General features: G+C 35.8%; 1 protein-coding gene across 5 annotated transcripts in view; it reads left to right on the forward strand.

Moving 5' to 3' along the window:
* LOC106880027 (solute carrier organic anion transporter family member 5A1) overlaps positions 1-22,225 on the forward strand; it is a 162,699-nt gene that overhangs the window by 88,568 nt on the left and 51,906 nt on the right. For all 5 annotated transcript variants that reach the window (XM_014929828.3, XM_089358708.1, XM_089358710.1 and 2 more), the window contains exon 2: positions 19,211-20,242. In XM_014929828.3, coding sequence (XP_014785314.1) covers positions 19,330-20,242 — 913 coding nt within the window. In that variant the 5' untranslated portion in view covers positions 19,211-19,329. The remainder of the gene's footprint in view (positions 1-19,210; positions 20,243-22,225) is intronic.

A 22,225-nucleotide genomic window follows, 5' to 3' on the forward strand; every position in this document is an offset into this window, starting at 1 on the left:
TTGTATAATACACATACACACTTGAATACTAGGATATCCTGGATCATGGAAATGCCTTTGCAATAATGTCTCAAGCATAACTAAACATGCCATTTGTTCTGGGGTGTACAATTTGTAACTCTCTCTCACTATCTTCTGTGAGTTAATCACCCCTTTTGTTCTTCTTTGTTTCCTTAGTGAGGTAGTTATGGGTCTTTTTCTCTCTTGATAACTTGATCTTTTATACTTATGTTTTTTTTTCTTTTCTTCTTGTAAAAATATGTTGATAAAAAAAAAACAAACAATTTTCAGTTTTATTCATTCAAAAATTTCAAGATGTTTTTGAAAACTTTTAAGCATTCAAATGACTTTGAGATATTCTACGCTCACTTTCTTCTGTATTTCATATGACATATGAAGTGTTAACTTTGCTTCTTCTTTCTTATATTGTTCTTAATTTTTTTGCTTTAAAAATATTGAAATATGAATCTTTTATGAGCTGAAAATAAAGATTTTGTTTTTTGTTCTTGTAGGCAAACAACAACACACACATACACACAGAAGTGTGTGTGTGTATTAAGTTTAGTTAAACTCTGAATATATAAAGTGTCACTCACTCTCTGTCTTTTTTTCCACTTATGTGCATGCGTGCGTGCGCACGCCCCACACACATACACACACTCAAACAAACAGTATCTCATTGTTTAAACCTGAATGCGGGATTGCTTTTATATGTAGAAAAGTCCCACAAGAAACATGATCAGATTAACGCTGTAAGGAGTTTCTTTATCAAAAATTGTTTATGAGTTAATTACATTAGAGTAGTTTCTGTGTATCACATGAGTTTCTCTGGAGAAATCTATAATTATTGAGATGGTGAGTAAAGATGGTACAAATTTTACTTGGTACTGTTATACTGCTCTGCAATTAAGCAGGTAGTAGGTTTCAAGTTGAACTAATTATGTCAACAATATTTATGCGTTTCTAAAATAGCAAAATGATAAATAATTCAACACAGCTAAATTTTATATTGATTCTTACACAATTCCTTTTTTTTTTTCTTTTTTTTTTCTTTCTTATTTTATCATCTCTGAACACTAAAACATTCAATTTTTCTTCAGATGTTAGGAAATAAACAAGACAAAATATTCTGACATTGTCTTATACAAAAATGAACATTTCTGTTTAAGAATATTTTCATCATGGCTTTTCCATAGGAATCAATGTTACTACTGTTTTTTACCCCAGGAGGAACCTCTTCCAGCTGGTTATTGATGCAATCTGTACCAGGTATATATTGCATCAATAACCAGTTGAAGGAGGCTCCTCTGGAGGTTAAAAACTGTAGTAACACTGATTCCTACAGAACAGTCATATTGATATGACAATAAACATTACTTCTCAGTATAATTACTACTTTCATCTCTTATAGAGATTTTCTAATTAGCTACTTTGCGTAATATTGTCATTGTCATCATTTAATGTCCACTTACTTTTCTCTGCTGACGTGAGTTAAATGGAATTTGTTGAGGGCAGATTGTATTATGGCCAGATGCCCTTCCCGTTGCCAAGCCTTGTCTGTTTCCAGACAAGGAAATATTTCCCCATTGCCAAACATGATTTTCATAAAAGACTAGAAATGAACAACATCACCTGTATGATGGTGTTGCTTGTTTACCCTTGACTTGACATCACATGATGATTGCAAATGCACACATGCACACGCATACACACACATGCACATGTGCACACACACACACACGCATGTACATATAACAGGCTTCTTACAGTTTCTGTCTACCAAATCCACTCATAAGACTTTGATCAGCCTGGGGCTATTGTAGAAGACACTGGCTTATGGTACCCACACAGTGGGATTGAACCTGAGACCACATAGTTAAGAAGCAAGGTTCTTGATCACACAGACATGCCTGTGCCTATAATTATATAATCTCAAAAAGTATATATATATTTTGCATTATTTCTGAATGAAGGAGACAGATAAGATTATTAGATTAATGTCACTTAAATACAGTATTAGTAGTCTTTAATGTATTATTAATTTTTGAGAGAAAAGTTAGACATAAGAGGAATTAGATGCAGTGAGCAAGAAGACTGAATTGGTTTGGTCATGTGATGCAGATGGATGAGGACAGCTGCATAAAGAGGAGGGATGTTTTAGAAGAGGGAAACCCTGGAAGACATGAGATGAAGTATTAAAAAGGCTAATCTCAAAACACTGGCCTTACAAAGGAAATGACAAAGAGCTGAGATATGTTGAGTGGGCTATTGTAGAAGACATTTTCTCAAGATTCAATGCAGTGGGACTGAACTTGAAATCACATAGTCACAAAGTAAACTTCTTAACAGTATAGCCATGCCTATTTTGGTAAACAGAAAAACAGGGAGCAGCTGAACATTCCAGGTTTCAATCCAGTGTTGCTATTTCTTCAGTGACCGTGCATTTTCTTTTGCTGTTTACTCTTTTACTTGTTTCAGTCATTTGACTGCGGCCTTTAGTCGAGCAAATCGACCCCAGGACTTATTCTTTGTAAGCCTAGTACTTATTCTATCGGTCTCTTTTGCCGAACTGCTAAGTTACGGGGATGTAAACACACCAGCATCGGTTGTCAAGCGATATTGGGGGGGGGGGGACAAACACAAACACACATATACATATGCAATATATATATATATATATATATATATATATATATATATATATATATATATATATATACATACATATATACAACGGGCTTCTTTCAGTTTCAATCTACCAAATCCACTCACAAGGCTTTGGTCGGCCCGAAGCTATAGTAGAAGACATTTGCCCAAGGTGCCACGCAGTGGGACTGAACCCGAAACCATGTGGTTGGTAAGCAAGCTACTTACTACACAGCCACTCGTTCACAGTCACATGGTTTATAAACCTACCATTATTAAAGGCTTCAATTTTTTTTCTAGAGCCTAAGGACTCATAAAACCAATTATGTTTCAGTGGTGTGTAAGTGACTGAGATCATATTGTCCTTCCTGAATGGGACACCAGTATGTTGCAGGGTTTGGGCCATAAATTTTGAGACTGAGTCAATTCATTTACATTGATGCCAGTACTGACTGGAATTTTTTTTATCAACCCTGAAGAGATGGAAAGGCTAAGTTGATTGAACTCAAAACATAAAGAGCTGGCAGGAATGCTGCTTAGCATTTTGTCTGATGTGCTAATGATTCTGTCAGCTTGCTACTATGCCTCACTATGACTGGATAGACAAATTAGTATCTGGTTCAAATACTGGCACTCCATCAGTTACAACAACAAGGGTTTCAGTTGATCTGATTTATGGAACAGTCTACTCATGGAATTCATGTGAAAGTGGCTGAGCACTCCACAGATGTGCATACTCTTAATAAAATTTTTCAGGGAGGTTCAGTGTGACACAGAATGTAACAAGGCTGACTCTTTGGATTAGAGGTACAAGTCATTTTCATTTTTGCTAGCTGAGTGGATTGGAGCAATGTGAAATAAATGGTCTTGCTCAAAGACACAACAATCCACCAGCTATTGAACTCATGACTTTGTGATTGCGAACTGAATACCCTAACCACTAAGCCCGACATCTTCACACCAGTTCAAATATAATTGGTGTCTTAACAATATTTTGTAATTTAGTGTTAAGATGAAAATGGATACTAGTGATAGCTGGGGATTAACCCTGCAATAGATGAGCATCCCTTAATTCCCAACATGAATTACTAAATGTCCAGAAATTTGGCAGGTGGAAACCGTAAATTCCATTGGCCCCTGTATCTTACCCATACTTAATCCTTTCTACTGAAGGCTTAAGGCCTGAAATTTGGTGGGAGAGGACTAGTCAATTACATTGACTCCAGTGTTTCACTGGTACTTATTCTATCAACACTGAAAGGATGAAAGGCAAAGTCGACCTCAGTAGAATTTGAACTCAACGTAAAGACAGACGAAATGTCGGTGAGCATTTTACCCAGCATGCTAAAGATTCTGCCAGCTCGCTGCCTTATTTTACCAATACATAATATTCTCAACCCAAGAAGAATGAAAAGTTGTGTTGAACGTAGATTGTAGAGTGCAAGATCAACACTGTAATTAATGTATTTTCTCCAGCTCACTAATGATTCTGCCAACTAGCTCCAGATCAACTTGACTGAGCAGTCGTGGCCATCCTTCATTTTTGTTCTGACATATCTAGAGCTATATCATCCATTGTGTCACTCCTTTTTTAAAGATGGAGGGTGTAATTTGAGGGAGATTTGGTTGCTGTTTCTTGTGGTTTCAGGAACCATAACGAGATTCCCTTATTGATTCATTACTTCAGTAAGTTTAGATAGTTACAAAAGATCTGAATATATTGAATTTGGGTGTGTTCAGTTACTAAATAAAGAGCAGTGGGTATTATATCAATGTAGTATTGACTGTTTTTAGAAAAACTTGATTTATATTCCATCATTGGTATTGCTCTATTTTTATGTCTAACACATTTAACTTTGTTTTGCATATCCATTTTTTTTACAAATAGACGCTTTGGAGAAATGAAGGCTTCCCTATTTTTGCATCCCAATGCAGCTTTAAGAAGAATATTAACACTTAATCTTTCAACTACTCGTGTGCTATATTGAATAACTAAATGCCTCTGTGTTTCCATATAAAATTATTAAACAAAAGGAAATTGAATCAAATAATCTTAGATATGAGCATCAAAATTATCGTGGAGGCCTGTAAAAATGGACAGATAAAATATGAAGTGAGTGGGGAGCACTTCAAATTCTAGGACTACGTGGAGAAAATTGATTTCTCTTGATTAAATACCAGGCTTAATTATTGTAGTAGAAGAGTGTAATCAATAGAATCAACTTTGGTATATTATTGGTTCTTCTTTCATTAAGCAAAAAAGGATGGAAAGCAAAGTTGACCACACAAACTTCTGAATTAGAAGTATTATTAAAAATGATCCTATAATAGAAAATTAAAATTCTTTGAACATAACACAAAAGCTATAATGAGAGAGAGATGGAGAAGGGAAAGAAAACGCTAAAGGCAATTGTTAATCTGTAAAATTGACACCAAGAATTAGGTTGAATGTGGAGAATATTAGACTTGCAAGTAATAGAGAAGTGGCAAGTTATCTTAAGATAACCTCTGAGGCTGTAACAATAAAACTTTAAGATATTATACAATAGATCTAATACATTATTGATCTATATAATAAATAATTAAATTAAGAATATTATATAAAGATAACATTCAGTGTTATATTAAGAAAAAAGGTATAGTGCATTTATAAGCCATACAATTTCGATTTTCTTCCCTTGGCCTGAGGCCACAATTATGAAAGGGTGAATTGTAGTTCACTGAATCAACTGAAATATATGGTTGGTGTTTATATTATTAATCCTCGATAAATGAAAGTCGATATCAGACACAGATAGATTTGAGATGAGAATAACTGCTGGCTGTTTGTTTGCAACTCTACCACTTATCCATAGCTTTATGTTGTCACACTAGTGGAGGCTTGAGCCCCTCAACCTTTGATGGAATTATAAAAGCAGTCATGACATTTGTAAATGAGGCTTGATCTGCTGTGGTTGTGTGTCTGCTAATTATTAGCATGTCTGTTCCCTGACATTGCCTAACTATTTTATCACCTGTCCATATCTTCTTTACTCCTACAGTTCCTTGAAGAATGGTCTTTGCAAGGCCACTACATCTTGTTAGATTGTCATGACCATCTTAACTTTCTTTTCTTCACCATTGTAGGGTTTTCATACTGGCAGGAAGCAATGTTATGCCAGATGGTTTTGCAAACCTGCTCACTTGAGATATGATCTATATACGGGGTCCATCATATATATATATTCTACTTGTTTTAAACATTAGACTGTGGCCGTGATGGAGCACCACCTTGAAGAATTGATGTAAACACAGCAACACTGGTTACAATCAGCGGTGAGGGAAAAAATACAAAGATACATGTACACACACACACACACACACACACACACACACACACACACACACACACACACACACACACACACACACACACACACACACACACACACACACACACACACACACACACACACACACACACACACACACACACACACACGCGCGTGACGGGCTTCTTTCAATTTCATCAACCAAATCCAAATTTGGCTGGCCCAAGGCTATACTAGAAGACGTTTGCCCAAGGTACCACACAATGGGACTGAACCCTGAACCATATCATTGGAAAGGAACGCCGGCAGCTATCTACCTGTCTTCCTGCCTATCTGCCTGCCTGCCTTTGCATCAAGAGATGCTGATCTCTAATTTTGGAGGGAGTATGTGGAACTTGTTTCTGTCTCTCTGTTGTATTCTAACTTCTCATCATCTTGTCCAAAGTCACCTCTCTCGAGACTATTTACCACTAAGTTGAGCAGAGCTGATGGTATGTAAAAAGCACCCAGTTCACTCTGTAAAGTGGTTGGCATTCGGAAGGGCTTCCAACTGTAGAAACCATGCCAAAGTAAACAATAGAGCTTAGTGTAGTCTTTTGACTTGACAGTTTCTGTCAAACTCTCCAACCCATGACAGGATGGAAAACAGATGCTAAATGGGAGATGAAGAGTATGTGTGTTTGTAAAATTGAAATTTCAGATTAAATATTTCACTTTTAATAAATGTTTTGCCATTCTACTTTCACTATCAAGTGCTTTCTTTTTCATTCTTATTTGCACTGAAGTTCTTACTTTCAGTATCCCCCACCTCTCCCTCTGTGCAATGTAAAACATTGAAACCAAGAAGTAGAGATAATAAATAACTTGAAATGTTACTATGATTAAAATAAGGTAACAATATTATTTATTTATTTTGCTTCATATTGAATGCTTCCAGAAAATTCACCTTTCCCCTATCAAAGGTGAATCATCAGTACAGATATAGTTCATTGGTTCTTGTTGGTAGGAAATGAAACCCCCAAAGGACCTGATTAGATATTGCATTAGATATATAGAGTGCAGCTTATATACCAGTGGATTGCTCTACAATTAAGTGGTTTGCTTGCCAAATTGCTGTGTACATGACCATGGATGTATTTGGATGTAGGTGGGGGGAAACACTAGAGATTCTGGTTCTGTGTAATTATGAAAACATCTAGTTCTCTCTCTCTTTCTTTCTCTCTCTCTCTCTCTCTCTCTCTCTCTCTCTCTCTCTCTCTCCCTCCCTCCCTCCCATTCTCCCTCTCATTCTGTCTTTCCCTCACTCTCTCTTTGACTCATTGCTTTGGGATTTAATTTAGGTTGAGTGGTTAATGTGCAAAATACATTTTCACACATGAATGAATATATGTCTGCTCCTTTGTTTATGTGCTTCTTTATATGCCCTCCCCTCACCCCATACCCTATAAGTTTGATAAATAGAGACTGATGAAGTATTAGGGTGAAAAAATGTTTAGATATCTTTTAAGGTGGTGCTCTAGCATGGATGTCATCCAATGACTTAAACCAGATTATGTATCATAATTATCATCGTTATCATCACTTAACATCTGTTCTCCATGCTGGCATGGGTTGGATGGCTTGACAGAAGCTGGTGAGCCAGAGGACTGCACTAGGTTCCAACTGGCTGTTTTGGATCTTTTTTAAAACGGGGGCCACATTTTTCATTAACGAAACACTTTGAAACTTGGAACACTGGTAGAATGTGTCATATAAAACATCTTTTTCTCTTAGTCTTCTTTAAAAAAAAAGAAATCCATAAATTATTCCATGTTAAAGTTGTCGTATTTCTGTAATTTCAACCAATCACTGACGTCCATTCAGCTGATATACATTAAGTGCCGACTACATAAACAAACGATTCTGAAACAATTAACCCTAACCCTAACCCTAACCCTAGGGTTAGGGTTAAAGCAAATTTAAAATGAAAAAAGCAAATAAAATGAAGAATCGTTTGTTTATGTAGTCAGCACTTAATGTATATCGACTGAATGGACGTCAGTGATTGGTTGAAATTATCGAAATAAGACAATTTTTTACATGAAATAAATTCGAATACAAAAATATTTTTCTGTTCTATAACACAAAATAGATAAGTATACAAAGTTTGAAAGTCTCCCCGTTTTAAAAAAGATCCGCTGTTTTGTTATGGTTTCTACAGCTAGATACCCTTCCTAATGCCAACCACTTTACAGAGTGTACTGGGTGCTTTTTGCATGTTGCCAGCATGAGTGCCTTTTACCTGGCACCAGCACAGGTGTTTTTTATGTGGCACTAGCACAGGTGCTTTATCTCCAAGCAATCTTTGGGATCTGAGCACATGGTTTGTTCTGATTAAAAATCAGGACACTGCTACATGATTTTCAAGTGGAACAAAATATATGCTCAAAGCCTGAGATTGCTTGGAGATGCAAGGCATGTTATAAAAACCTGCCTAACCACTTGTCTTAATGGCAAGAAACTATTGGTAGCTCTTATTTTAATACAGTGGATGTTAAATGATATTTATTTCTCACTGGATGGGGTACTTTTTTGTTGATTTTACCTTAACAAAACAGTTAACACAGATATATATATATATATATATATATATATATATATATATATATATATATATATACACACACATATAAACTATTAGTTATAAATCTCTGAACAAGAAACATACAGCAACAGTACTTTAGAGTAAAGTTTACTTGCCAACGTAAAGTGACATTCCTGATTAGGATGATTGTTACTACTATTTAACCCCAGGAAAACATCTTCTCCAGCTGACCATCGATGCACTAACTGTGTGTATGTATATATATCTATATATATATATATATATATATAATATGTGTATGTGTTAAATGGAGAAGCAGTGACGAGTGACAGTTCTGTGAATAATAATGTAATAATAATTATAAGCTTATAAGTGATCACTGTGTATTGACTAATGAGAAATAGCCTAATATTCTAATGTGGAGGCATATAAGCCCTCGGTGGGCAAAAGTGGGTGTCAGTACACATGTCCCATGTGTACTGATATCCCTTTTTTTTCCACTGAGGGCTTATATGCTCCAATATTAGGCTAATTCTCTTTAGTCAATACATGGTGATCACTTATAAGCTTTGAGCTGGCAGAATCGTTAGCACACTGGGTGAAATGCTTAGCGGTATTTCGTCTGCCATTACGTTCTGAGTTCAAATTCCACCGAGGTCGACTTTGCCTTTCATCCTTTCGGGGTCGATTAAATAAGTACCAGCTACGCACTGGGTCGATGTAATCAACTTAATCCGTTTGTCTGTCCTTGTTTGTCCCCTCTATGTTTAGCCCTTTGTGGGCAATAAAGGAATAATAATTATTATTATTGTTGTTATTATTATTATTATTATTTGCAGAATGAATACACACACACACACACACACACACACATACATGTGTGAACTATCTGTTTTGAATTCAGCTAACTGGCTCACATACATACATACCTGTCTGTACTCAGAAGTATGTACACACAATCATATATAAGCAGTACAGCCGACAGAAATAACTCAGGTGGGAGTTGCTGAAGCTTGCAATATGTATTTTGTTTCTGCAGTTTGATGGAGTGTTTATTTCTCTTTAGTTTGATTGAATAAGTTGTCTGGAAAATTTACCAAGTCTTCTGGGAATGTCTCTTGCAATGTCCTATTCTGGGGAATATCTATATCTCATTAACTCACAGTCTTAGTATAGCTCTGGCTCTTGTTAGGCCAGACTTTATGAGACATTTTATTGAGTGGAATTTACCATTCAGGTTGTTAAATTTTAAAGATCTTTCTTTAGCTCTATACCAATCATTCTAGGTCTAAAAGTAATCATCATGGAATTCAAGATTTGTTGCCTATTAAAAAACCATGTTCACTTCTCAAAACCAAAAACCTGATTCTCACTACAGAAGTAACTGAAAAATAAATAGAGAAATCCAATTGCATCAAACAGCAATTAATTAACAGTAGCCTCTTAATCTAAGAAAATTGGCTCTGCAATTTTTGCTGAACAACCTGCACAGATGATTTCAAGTGAACTATATGAGTAGCTCATAGTGATGATGATGATCAAATGTTTATGCTGCACATAAGTCCGTTCCTGCCATCAAATTGATATTGCTTGTACAGGTGCATGGTGTGCCACACATAAGATGTTGAGATGATTGCAGAACAACGTGAGATGAAAGGTTTTGTGCTCAATAACACAATGCACTGCCCAGTCCAAGAACTGAACCCATGACCTTGCGATCATGAGTGCAACATCCTATCCACTTGGCCATGTTCCCTCATATCAAATAGCAGCATTAACATGACAATGACTATACTGATTAAAAGCTTCAAGGCCCTCTGTACAACTGATAAAACCAAAGGTTGGTTGGGGAGTATACATGAAAGCAGTATTTAGAAAAACAAAACCTAAAGGTTGTTTGTACACAAAAAAAAAAAAAAAAAGAGTGGGACCTCTTGTTGACTGCAGCAGTTGCACTGACTACCAAAAAGGATAGCTATGAGCTTCTGATATAGTTCACCTGAAATAATAGATGTTTTGTTATCCAGTTGATCAATAAGTGTGGGCAAAGCTGCATGGTTATAGGAATGTCTATATGTATGTGTATATATATATATGAATGTATATATATGTATGTATATGTATGTATGTATGTATATGTGTTATTTCTTTACTACCCACAAGGGGCTACACACAGGGGACAAACAAGGACAGACAAACGGATGAAGTCGATTATATCGACCCCAGTGCGTAACTGGTACTTATTTAATCGACCCTGTAAGGATGAAAGGCAAAGTCGACCTTGGCGGAATTTGAACTCGGAACGTAGCGGCAGACGAAATACCGCTAAGCATTTCGCCTGGCGTGCTAACGTTTCTGCCAGCTCGCCACCTTTTTGCTTGTATGTGTGTATATATATATATATATATATATATATATATATATATATATATATATATATATATATATAGTGTGTGTGTGTGTGTATGTATGTATGTATGTGTATGTATGTATGTGTATATATGTATGTATGTATGTATGTGTATATATATATGTATGCATATATATATATGTGTATGTATGTATACATGTATGTATATATGTATGTATGTGTATATATATATGTATTTGTATATATATATATATATATTATATGTATGTATGTGTATATATGTATTTGTATATATATGTATGTATGTGTATATATATATATATATATATATATATATATATATATATATATATATATATGTGTGTGTGTGTGTGTGTGTGTGTGTGTATATGTGTAATGTATATGTAAATAAAAAATACACATTAAGTGCAGGACATTACCAATAAGAGAACAATACACAATAAGGACAATACATCGAATGAAAACTAAGTAAATGCTTCTTTTGGTATTTTGTCCCCGTACTTGTCTCTCATTATATATTTACATATTCTTTACTTGTTGTTGATATCCTGTTTTTGTGTATTGTTTGGTATTTCGTCCTGTACTTATCTCTTGTGTGTTTAAGTGTTTTGCGCTCGTTGATGATGTCCTGTACTTGATGTGTACTTTTATTTATTTATAATCAAACACAGCGCAACCTTGTCCACAGGAAGTTCTTGCATTTATATTATATAGATATGTATGGTGTACGTGCGGGTGACACGTAAAAGCACCCACTACACTCTCTGAGTGGTTGGCGTTAGGAAGGGCATCCAGCTGTAGAAACTCTGCCAAATTAGATTGGAGCCTGGTGTAGCCATCCGGTTGCACCAGTCCTCAGTCAAATCGTCCAACCCATGCTAGCATGGAAAGCGGACGTTAAACGATGATGATGATGATGATGATGTATGTATATATATGTGTATAGTACATCACTTAAGCTTAGTACTATAATGTACTTAGATTTTCAATCTCTCAGGATTATATTTTAATTCAGAATACTAAGTCATCCAATTGATATAATAACGAAGTTATCTTCTTAACTGAGATGTGTTCTCATTAGTTGCTTTTATGAACATTAAATATTCACTGTTTCGTTTGACAATTATTTCAGAAATGACAGATTTAATATATCATTGGACTTATAGCTCTTAAGCCTGCCCAACTCTAATTGTCTAAAACTGTCTGACTAATTAAGATCTTGTTAACTATTCATGTACGATGTCCTGTAATTTACTATTAAGAAAAGAGATCTTAATGAAAAATTAGAATCTAAATAATTGCTTAATTAAAGTTAGGAATACATAGCTGTGAGAGTAAAAATATGGGAAGCTGTATCATTCGTGACTTTCCCAAAGGTTCTGTCTTCACCTAGTGCAGTGATTCTCAACTACGGTCCATATGACCATTGGGTGTCGATAGAAGATTTTGTTAAAACTTCATGTGCATTAAATTGTTTATATTATTTACATTATTTACATTCAACGGATATTTGTCCTCATCTTGTTTGTTGTTAACACAACGTTTTGGCTGATATACCCTCCAGCCTTCTTGGGGAAATTTCGGACCTGAGTTCTCATTCCTAAGGTATTTTTCGATGTTATTCTTCTTCTTATTATTGTTGTTTAGGTCACTGCTTGGAATCGAACTCAGAATCTTGGGGTTTGGAGCCTGCACTCTTAACCACTACACCATATGCCCATAGGCAATTATGGAGTGAATTTTAGGGCTTATAAATCTAATATTTTTCTATCCTTTCTTAATACCGGTTCCCATATGCTGCTCATATCTGCACTTGGTCTGCTTAGGAGGTTGTTGTGTCCTAGCATATGTGCTGCTTCTTTTAGTTTTCGTATTTTCCAGTGATGTTGTCTATTATTTTAAGTCCACACCACTTGGGGAGGCGGTCTCCATTTTTCCATACGCGATCAGCTATACCTGATTTATCAATATCTCCTTGTGCCACAGCTTTGTGATGTTCGTCTACACTTATTTTGAGGGGACAGCATGTTTCACCTTTGTATAACCTACCACAGCTGCATGGGATGGAGTACAAGCAGTCTTTGGTCATATTCTCTTCTATTGGTGGTTTTACTCAAAGGAGATATTTGCGAAGTGTTGTATTACTCTTGAATACTGTCCTGATGTCATATGGGCTGCATATCTTTTGTATCTTTTCGGAGAGGCCTTTTACATAGGGTAGACAGACTGTGGACAGTTTATTGGCCTCATCCTCTCTCTTCTTCATAATTGGAGTGGATAGTATACTTTTGGGATAGTTGTTGCTTAACAGATCGTTATTGAGCTTGATTTTTATTATAGGCTTTTTTAGTGTATTTACTTTTTTAATTTTTCTATATGTGATTGTGGATTTTCATGGATGAATTCAATAATTGTGGGTTTTTTCTCTAAATTATATATTTATATATGTATGTGTATATATATATATGTATGTGTATATGTATGTGTATATGTATATGTGTATATATATATATATATATATATATATATATATATATATATATATATATATATATATGTGTGTGTATATATATATGTATATATATATATATATATATGTGTACACAGACAGTTATTCAATTACAGCCAAACTGTGTATTTGCCAGTTGTATAGGCTTTAATAGTAGTTTAGTTTCCTTGGTTCTACAACCCTGTGTAAGTAGTGATAAATGGAAAAGTGATATAAGCATTTATAACATTATTGAGAATTGCTAATAGGTAATAATTTACATATAGTAAGTCAATTTATTAAATCAATACTTATGCTGTGCATTTCTAGCATTTTGTGAAAATATGTCTCAGAGTTTATTACTGTGCTATTGATATGGTATTTCTATATGAGGAATAAAAATCTGTTAATGTGACATGAATCTTTTAGCAAAATAGAATTAAATTTTTTGCATAAGAACTGGAGAATGACATAATCTATTGAGTCATATGAGTGAGATTATAATTTCAAAGCTCTGATTTTATGGATGTTGGTAAACTTAGTGAACCAAATGTATTAGTTATGGTTGCATTATTGATTTCTTTTCTTGGAATAGAATCAGGAAATGCATTTGGATGATTAAAAAGCCAGTATATTACTGGTATTTATTGGAAATGGAAAGTGAAATCAACTTGGTAAGATTTTTAGATTCAAATCAAGAGAACTGAAGTTAAATAATGCAAGGAATTTTAATCTGATGTTTCACATTATCTGAATGTCTTCACAACACATTTTAACGTGTGGTCTAAAGTCTCCTTTGGTTTTACTCCGGAATCTTGCATACCATTGTATAATAGATGTTGTGAATTCACTCATGGAAATAATATAAGAAATGAACTTTAAAAATAACGGTGGGATTTTATTCCTCTGTTAAGTAGTACAGTGAACCAAGTAAAATTATTACAAATTCTGATCATTTGGATAATTCAGCTCGGATCATCATTGGTTACATATGCTCCATTATGTTAATTTTGATTTGGTGAATAATGGTAGGACAACATGACTCACCTTCAGGAAAATCACTCACCCACTGGACTTGATAATTTCTTACATGAATTTGTAGAAAAAATAGTAGGCTCTAGAGCTCGTACTGATTAGTTGTTTGAGAATGTATTATGCGCAACATGATTGCCTCTTCAATCCAAATCCTGCACAATACTCAACCAATGAAAACACAGGACTCAATGTTCAAAACAAACATGATAGGTAAAGTGACCAATCAGTACAGATTAACACGCCGTGCCTACATCAGTTTGATGTATTCAATATACCATAATCGAAAGACTGAGACCTCTGGAGATATGCTGTGATAAGACCCGGCAAGTAAAGTGTGATCACAGCTGTAGCCTACACCAGTGTCACATGACCAGCTCATTTGAAAAGTACCTTTGGACGACATTCTGTGCTTGAGGTGACCTACTGAGTCAAATAAATTCAAAAATCAAAATCACAATCAAATGGAATTGTAGTTGTGGCCGATGCCATTGCTGCCTGACTGGCTCCTGTGCTGGTGGAATGCAATAAGCACCATGTATGCGTGGGTCGTTGCCAGTGCCACCTGACTGGCTCTCCATACCGGTAGCACAAAAAAAGCACCATCCAAACATGGCCGATGCCAGTGCTGCCTGACTGGCTCCCGTGCTGGTGGCACGTAAAAAGCACCCACAACACTCTCGGAGTGGTTGGCCTTAGGAAGGGCATCCAGCTGTAGAAACACTGCCAGATCAGATTGGAGCCTGGTGCTGCATCCTGGCTTGCCAGTCCCCAGTCAAACCATTCAACCCATGCCAGCATGGAAAACGGATGTTAAATGATGATGATGATGCTGAAATTGGTCTCGCTACACCTCTAAATATCCTTCCCACCTGTCACAAGGATGTGGCTTATTTTCTGTTACTGGCTTTGTACTGTTGCCACAGCTGAGAGATGGTGTAGTCCATATAGGTACTGTAAGATAGGTACAGCTCATTGTTGTTACTGTTGTTTAGCCCCCAAGTTGTCCCTGATCTACAGACCTGTACCCACAGGCATTCTGACTATCTCATCCTTTTTTCAGGCAAATGCATTTTTTAAGATAGCAGAAAATGTTTTGAGGGAGAGGTAGGTTCTGTTTCTAAGTAAACAAAGTGACAACATAACACCAGTGGCTGCACTTTACAATTAAAGAAGACCTCATCTCTGCAAATGTGGGACATAAGTATTACCCCATCCTCTCTTTGCTTTCGTATATTTTATTACCACCACCACCACCACCACCACCACACTGTTTATTTAATATGAGTTAATGACATTCTAAATGTTGTAAGGTTAGAAAACAAATTAATGTTTGAAAATAGATTCTTGATTATGTGTCCTATTTTTCCTTAGAGACGTCTTAGGTTAAAATTTAATAAGACAATATGTCAAGTAAAACCTTATCAGTTTTAGATCTGCAACTTTGACTAAGTTAATTGGCCAACATGCTATCAGCTGAAAAGTTAGATATTGGTAACCCACTATTCATATTAATTGCTGGTATGGACACTGTGTTTCATTTTGCAACTATAATATACTATCATGTATATATCAAGTTTATAAGTTGATACTATGTCTATTATTATGTTAGCAGTGCATTGTTTTCATTTTAAGTGTATTACTTTAGATTTCCTATAGAATTTAGAACCAGCACCAAAAGTTACAACATTTTGCATATTACTCTTACTCTTTTCAGTCATTTGACTGTGGCCATGCTGGAGCACCGCCTTTAGTCGAGCAAATCGACCCCAGGACTTATTCTTTGGAAGCCTAGTACTTATTCTATCAGTCTCTTTTGCCGAACCGCTAAGTTATGGTGATGTAAACACACCACCATCGGTTGTCAAGCGATGGTGGGGGGACAAACACACATACATATATATATATATATATATATATATATATATATATATATATATACATATTTACGATGGGCTTCTTTCAGTTTCTGTCTACCAAATCCACTTACAAGGCTTTGGTCAGCCCTAGGCTATAGTAGAAGACACTTGCATGCAGCGGGACTGAACCTGGAACCATGTGGTTGGTAAGCAAGCTACTTACCACACAGCCACTCCTGCACCTATGAATACATCTTTGTAAAAAAAATGCAATTGAAGAGCGTGAAACAGGTAATGGGTGTATATGCATATTTCAGGAGTTATTGCTCCTTCTTCAGTGCCATATCAAACATCAATTGCATTGTTTACAGAAGCATATTCATAAACAAAATGTAATTTTCTATGCTGGCACTAAGTCCTGTACAAAATCTGTAGAGATACATTTAAAACCAATATTTATAATGTCTTCATAGGTTAGGGATTTCACCCTCAACTGACTTAAGTAGTAGGTGGAGCTTTCTAGGTCAAACCTTCCTATAGACATGGTTGTGAGAACCAATATGCTATCCCAGTGTATACTCTCCTAAATCACATGTAAGTGGAATCCTCATCAATTTAGTGCCCATTTTTCCGGGTTTGTATGGATTAGATGTTTATTGAGGCAAATTTTCTATAACTGGATGTTCTTCCTGTTGCCAGCACTCACTTTTTCCCAAACTATCTATCTATCTTTGTGTGTGTTCGTGTGTCTGTCTGTCTGTTGATCTATGTATGTATCTAGCTATCCACCCACTCAATGCACATACACACATGATGGCCTTCTTTTCAGTTTCCACTCCTCACAAGACTTTGGTTGGCCGTTGGGTATAGTAGATGACACTTATGTAAGTTACCATGCAGTGGGATCGAAATCAAAGCTATGTGGTTGGAAAGCAAACTTCTTATCACACACCTGCCCCTATCAGTGATATAATCAAATGAGTTTTAGAATGTTACACACTTAATCAGTTAGGGAACAAGAAGCAGAAGATTAAAGAGGATATAGTGGATCAAATCTCACTGATCTACTGAGCCAGTGCATTCCTTTCTTGCTTAGATTAATGCCGTGAATTATTTGGTTCCTTTTGATATTGGTTCTCTATTAATCATCATCATCATCATCATCATCGTTTAACGTCCGCTTTCCATGCTAGCATGGGTTGAACGATTTAACTGAAGACTGGTGAACCAGATGGCTACACCAGGCACCAATCTGATCTGGCAGAGTTTCTACAGCTGGATGCCCTTCCTAACGTCAACCACTCCGAGAGTGTAGTGGGTGCTTTTATGTGCCACCGGCACGAAGGCCAGTCAGGAGGTACTGGCAACGGCCACACACGAAATGGTGTATTTTACGTGCCACCTGCACAGAAGCCAGTCCAGCAGTACTGGCAACGAACTTGCTTGAATTTTTTTTCCCGTGCCAGAAAGACGACTTCCACTGTCACAAGTGCCACTCACAGTTCAATCATTTCAAATCAGTGACTTGGTTTGTTTACCGCAGTTTTTTTTCTTTCTTTTTTTTGTTTTACATTGTCGAAAAGTCATTTTAGATATCTAAAAATCTACAAAATCTTTTATATTTATTTTATATTATTTTCAAGGAAATAAATGGAAAGCAAATGTTTCTTTTTCTTTTTCTCCCAACTAAAGTGGCTTTTCCATGATATAATTGCTTCAGTTTTAACACAAGGCATCATATCAAATCACTTCATAGGCAAGTACAACTCATGATACATAAAAGATAAGAGATATATATCTTTTATCTGTTTTAGTCATCAGACTGTGACCATGCTGGGGCAACATCTTGAATTATTTTAGCTGAATGAATCGCCTCCAGTACTTTTTTTAAGTCTGGTATTTATTCTATTTGTTTCTTTTGCTGAACTGCTAAGTTACGAGGACATAAATACAACCATCAGCTGTCAAGTGGTGGTGATGGGGGACATACAAATACACACACACACACACACACACACACACACACACACACACATATACAACAGGCTTCTTTCAGTTTCCACCTACAAATCCACTCAAGGCTTTGGTTGGTCCAAGGCTATAGTAGAAGACACTTACCCAAGGTGCCATGCAGTGGGACTGAACCTGAAACCATGTGGTTGGGAAGCAAATGTCTTACCACACAGCTATGCCTGTGCATATATATGTATATTTACTATAGTCCAAGATGTTATCGTGAAGCGCATCTGCATATTCCAGTAATCGAATGTATAGTTGTAGTTTCATTTTAAATGAGAAAATCATAAATATAAGTTGAGATTCTTGGTGATAACGTATGCAAAGTAAGTATTGAAACAAAGTCTGGCATATGTGCTACCATTGAAATGGTAGCACATTTTGTTTGTGTGTGTGTATGCAAAGAGAGATTTATGTATTTATCTGATTCATGCTACCATAATAAAATGAATGTTATATACATGTGTATGTAGATGTATGCATACTGGTATAAGTATATGTATTGGCTGTTGATTTTCTCCTTATTCCCAAAATATCTAAACAACAGCAATGTTTTTCATTCTCAGCCATGTCTCTCAATTATTTTGTCCCATCTCTTGTGCATTGCACAGTCTTTCAATCACTGCTCAGTCTTACTTTCAACTCTCATTTTTACTTGTCTATTAGCTCTCTGATAACTGCTACAAGTTTTATGGTTGTCTTGTAATGATTAACAGCTATATGATATGCAAATTAATAAACAATTTGTCTATGTACTGGCACAGAAATTACTTCTGATTTGTGTTGACTAATCCCCTACTGAAGATGTTTTAATTTAACATATTTTGACATGTGGTAAATAGTGAATTTCTGAAATCCATATTTCTGTTTCTCTAATTTCAGGTGTGTTGCTGTGGTCAGAATGTCAAAAGAAGTCCTTTGGAATATATCAACAGTCTTTGCCAGCAGCTGTCATTTTTGTTGAATACCCCTTAACATCTCTGTGATGTGCTCTGCTCAATATGAGTGACAACTATGATTGCATGGAAGTATCCATGTCTGCATCATCTAATACCACTTTGGAGTACTGTGATGATCTCTATGATGAGGCCGGGACCAACTCAGCTGTACTGTATGCCATGTCGGCTGCTGACAGCACAGCACAGAATCAGGAGACTTGCAAAAAGAAGAATCCTCAGAAAAGATCCTTGTCAAAAGGAATGAAACTGTTATCTCCCTCTAGCCTTGATACCTCAACCAGTGGATACTCCATTAGTAGCAATGTACCATTTCTTAAAGGTCGGACTGAGAAAGATGAATATGTACGTTGTGCTGTGAATGCAGCCAATATTGGTGAAGATGATGAGAGAGAATGTGGTTTGGGAGGATTTCGGCCCGAATGCCTCAATGTTTGTGCAAATATTAGATCTTTTGTTTTCTTTATGTGCCTATTGTTAGTTGTTACTGGCTCTTTATCGACAGGTTATTTGAACAGTGTTATAACAACTATTGAGAAACGATTTGAAATTGGAAGTTCAATTTCAGGACTAATTGCTGCTTCTTATGAATTCGGGTCTCTTGTGGCAGTGATTTTTGTCAGCTACCTTGGCAGTCGAAGACACATTCCAAAATGGATTGGTGTTGGAGTTGTGTTCATGGGATTTGGAGCTATTTTTTTCTCAATGCCTCATATCATAGCTGAAAAATATACTTTAAAAGACAAGATCATTAACAGTACCAAAGAAAACATCTGCCGATCAGTTGCAGGTGGAGCTGGTAACCGCTGTATTGATAAAAATTCTGGGAACTGGAAATATGTCTTAATATTAATAATATCGCAAGTGCTCATTGGTACTGGAGGAACACCAATACTTACTCTTGGAACTACATATGTTGATGATCACGTGACCAAAGAAAAAGCTCCATTATATCTCGGTAAGCTTTCATATTCTACTTTGATTTTATTCTACATGTTTTGAGTAGGCATTTGAAAAATAAAAGTTTCCTTTTTATTACTATTTTTCAATAAGGTATGTAAATTATTATTTAAGAAAAATATTTAATATTATGTTTTAATCAGACATATCTAAAAATTCTTATTGTTCATAATATCATGGGTCTTTTAAATTTTGCTTTTCTGTTCTTCAACCTCAAAAAGATGGGTCAATAAGCCAAAAATTTTCTAGAGTAAATAGGCCTCACAATCTGATCTAGTATTCTGATGCGATTGCAAAGACACTTAATTGAAATTGAAACCAGCATCATCATTGGTTTTTAACTTCTTTTGTCCATTTCAGTATAAACGGATAAAAAACAATTATTCTTCTTTTATTGCTGTCAGTTATTAAGATTGATGCCATTGTGGGGAGCACCACTTTCAAAGGTTCTAATCAATTATATTGATTCATATTCTTTGTCTGGTAATTATTCTATCAACCTTGTAAGGAAGGGAGAACAACTTGAGTGCAAAAGAATGCAACTGTGGCACAACAGAATATCTGGTATTGTTGTTTGCTGCATCAATTTTTTTATCTCACGCCTATATACATACACACACTTATTTGTCAACAACACATACACACACCTATTTGTCTGGATGATTAGGAAGTTTACTTTTCAACCATGAGGTTTCAGATTTGATTGCACTGCATGCTATCTTAGGTATGTTCTTTAACTATAGCTTCAGGTGGTCGCAACTTTTATGTTACATGTATAGATAGAAACCAGTCAGTTGGTTTGTACATGTAATCCGAAAGTTCAGCCTTGTCACTCACTAATTCTACTTGAATATTCCATTAAGGCTATACATATCTGTAGAATACCCAGCCATCATCATCATCATTATTTAATGTCTGTTTTCCATGCTGGCATGGGTTGAACAGTTCGACAAGCTGGCAAGCCAGAGGGCTGTACCAGGCTCTAATTGCCTGTTTTGCCATAGTTTCAATGGCTGGATGTCCTTCCTAACACCAACTACTTTTCAGTGAACTGGGTGTTTTCTATGTGGTGTCAATACCAGTGTCTTTTATGTGGCACAAGCATGTTTACACCACTAGTGCTGCTTTTAATTTGTTATTGAATATATATATATATATATATATATATATATATTGAATATATATATATGTATGTATCTATCTATCTGTGTTTGATCCTCCATCACTGCTTGACAACCAGTGTTGGTGTATTTACGTCCTTGTATAGCGGTTCAACAAAGGAGACCAATGGAAGAAGCACCAGTCTGAAAAAAAACCAAAGTACTGGGGTTGATTCATTCAACTAATAATTCTTAAAAGTGGTGCCCCAGCATGGCCACAGTCGAATGACTGAAACCGGTAAAAGATAAAAGAAATTATTTTTATGCATTTATTATTTTTTTTCTTTTGCTTCAACTGTAAGCTACTTATAGCTTCTGTTTCATTGTGGATGGGTCTCTTCTGTATAGTGTAATGAAAAAATGGACATCAGTATCTATTAGTTATATTGCAGAGGCTGGAGAGATAGAAAAGCTATATAATCAAAACATTTCACTGGAAGGAAGTCATTGTTGACCATGTTGTTCATAGTTCATTAATTGGAGAGAGAGAGAGAGAGAGAGAAAGAGAAAGAAAGAGAAGTCAGTAGAAACTTATTGAAATATTCAGAATAGTCCCACTTTCCCTGATACAGTTATTTTTGCAATAATAACTGCAGCTATATCAGAGATCTTCTGCACTTGACCCATTATGAGGAGAGAATGTTTATTAGAAAGACTTGTATTATATTAACACTAAGAGGGATGGCTAGAATGCAGGAATGGCTTTGTAGTGGACAGATATAGCTATACAGTTGAGTTTATCCCCCAACCACTTGGTTTTAGTTCAATCCCACTGCATGGTACTTTGGCAAGAGTCTTCTGCCATAGCCCCAAGCTGTCCA

This window comes from Octopus bimaculoides, chromosome 10, assembly GCF_046866305.1.
Source record: "Octopus bimaculoides isolate indiv1 chromosome 10, ASM4686630v1, whole genome shotgun sequence".
NCBI classification, from domain to species: Eukaryota; Metazoa; Mollusca; class Cephalopoda; order Octopoda; family Octopodidae; genus Octopus; species Octopus bimaculoides.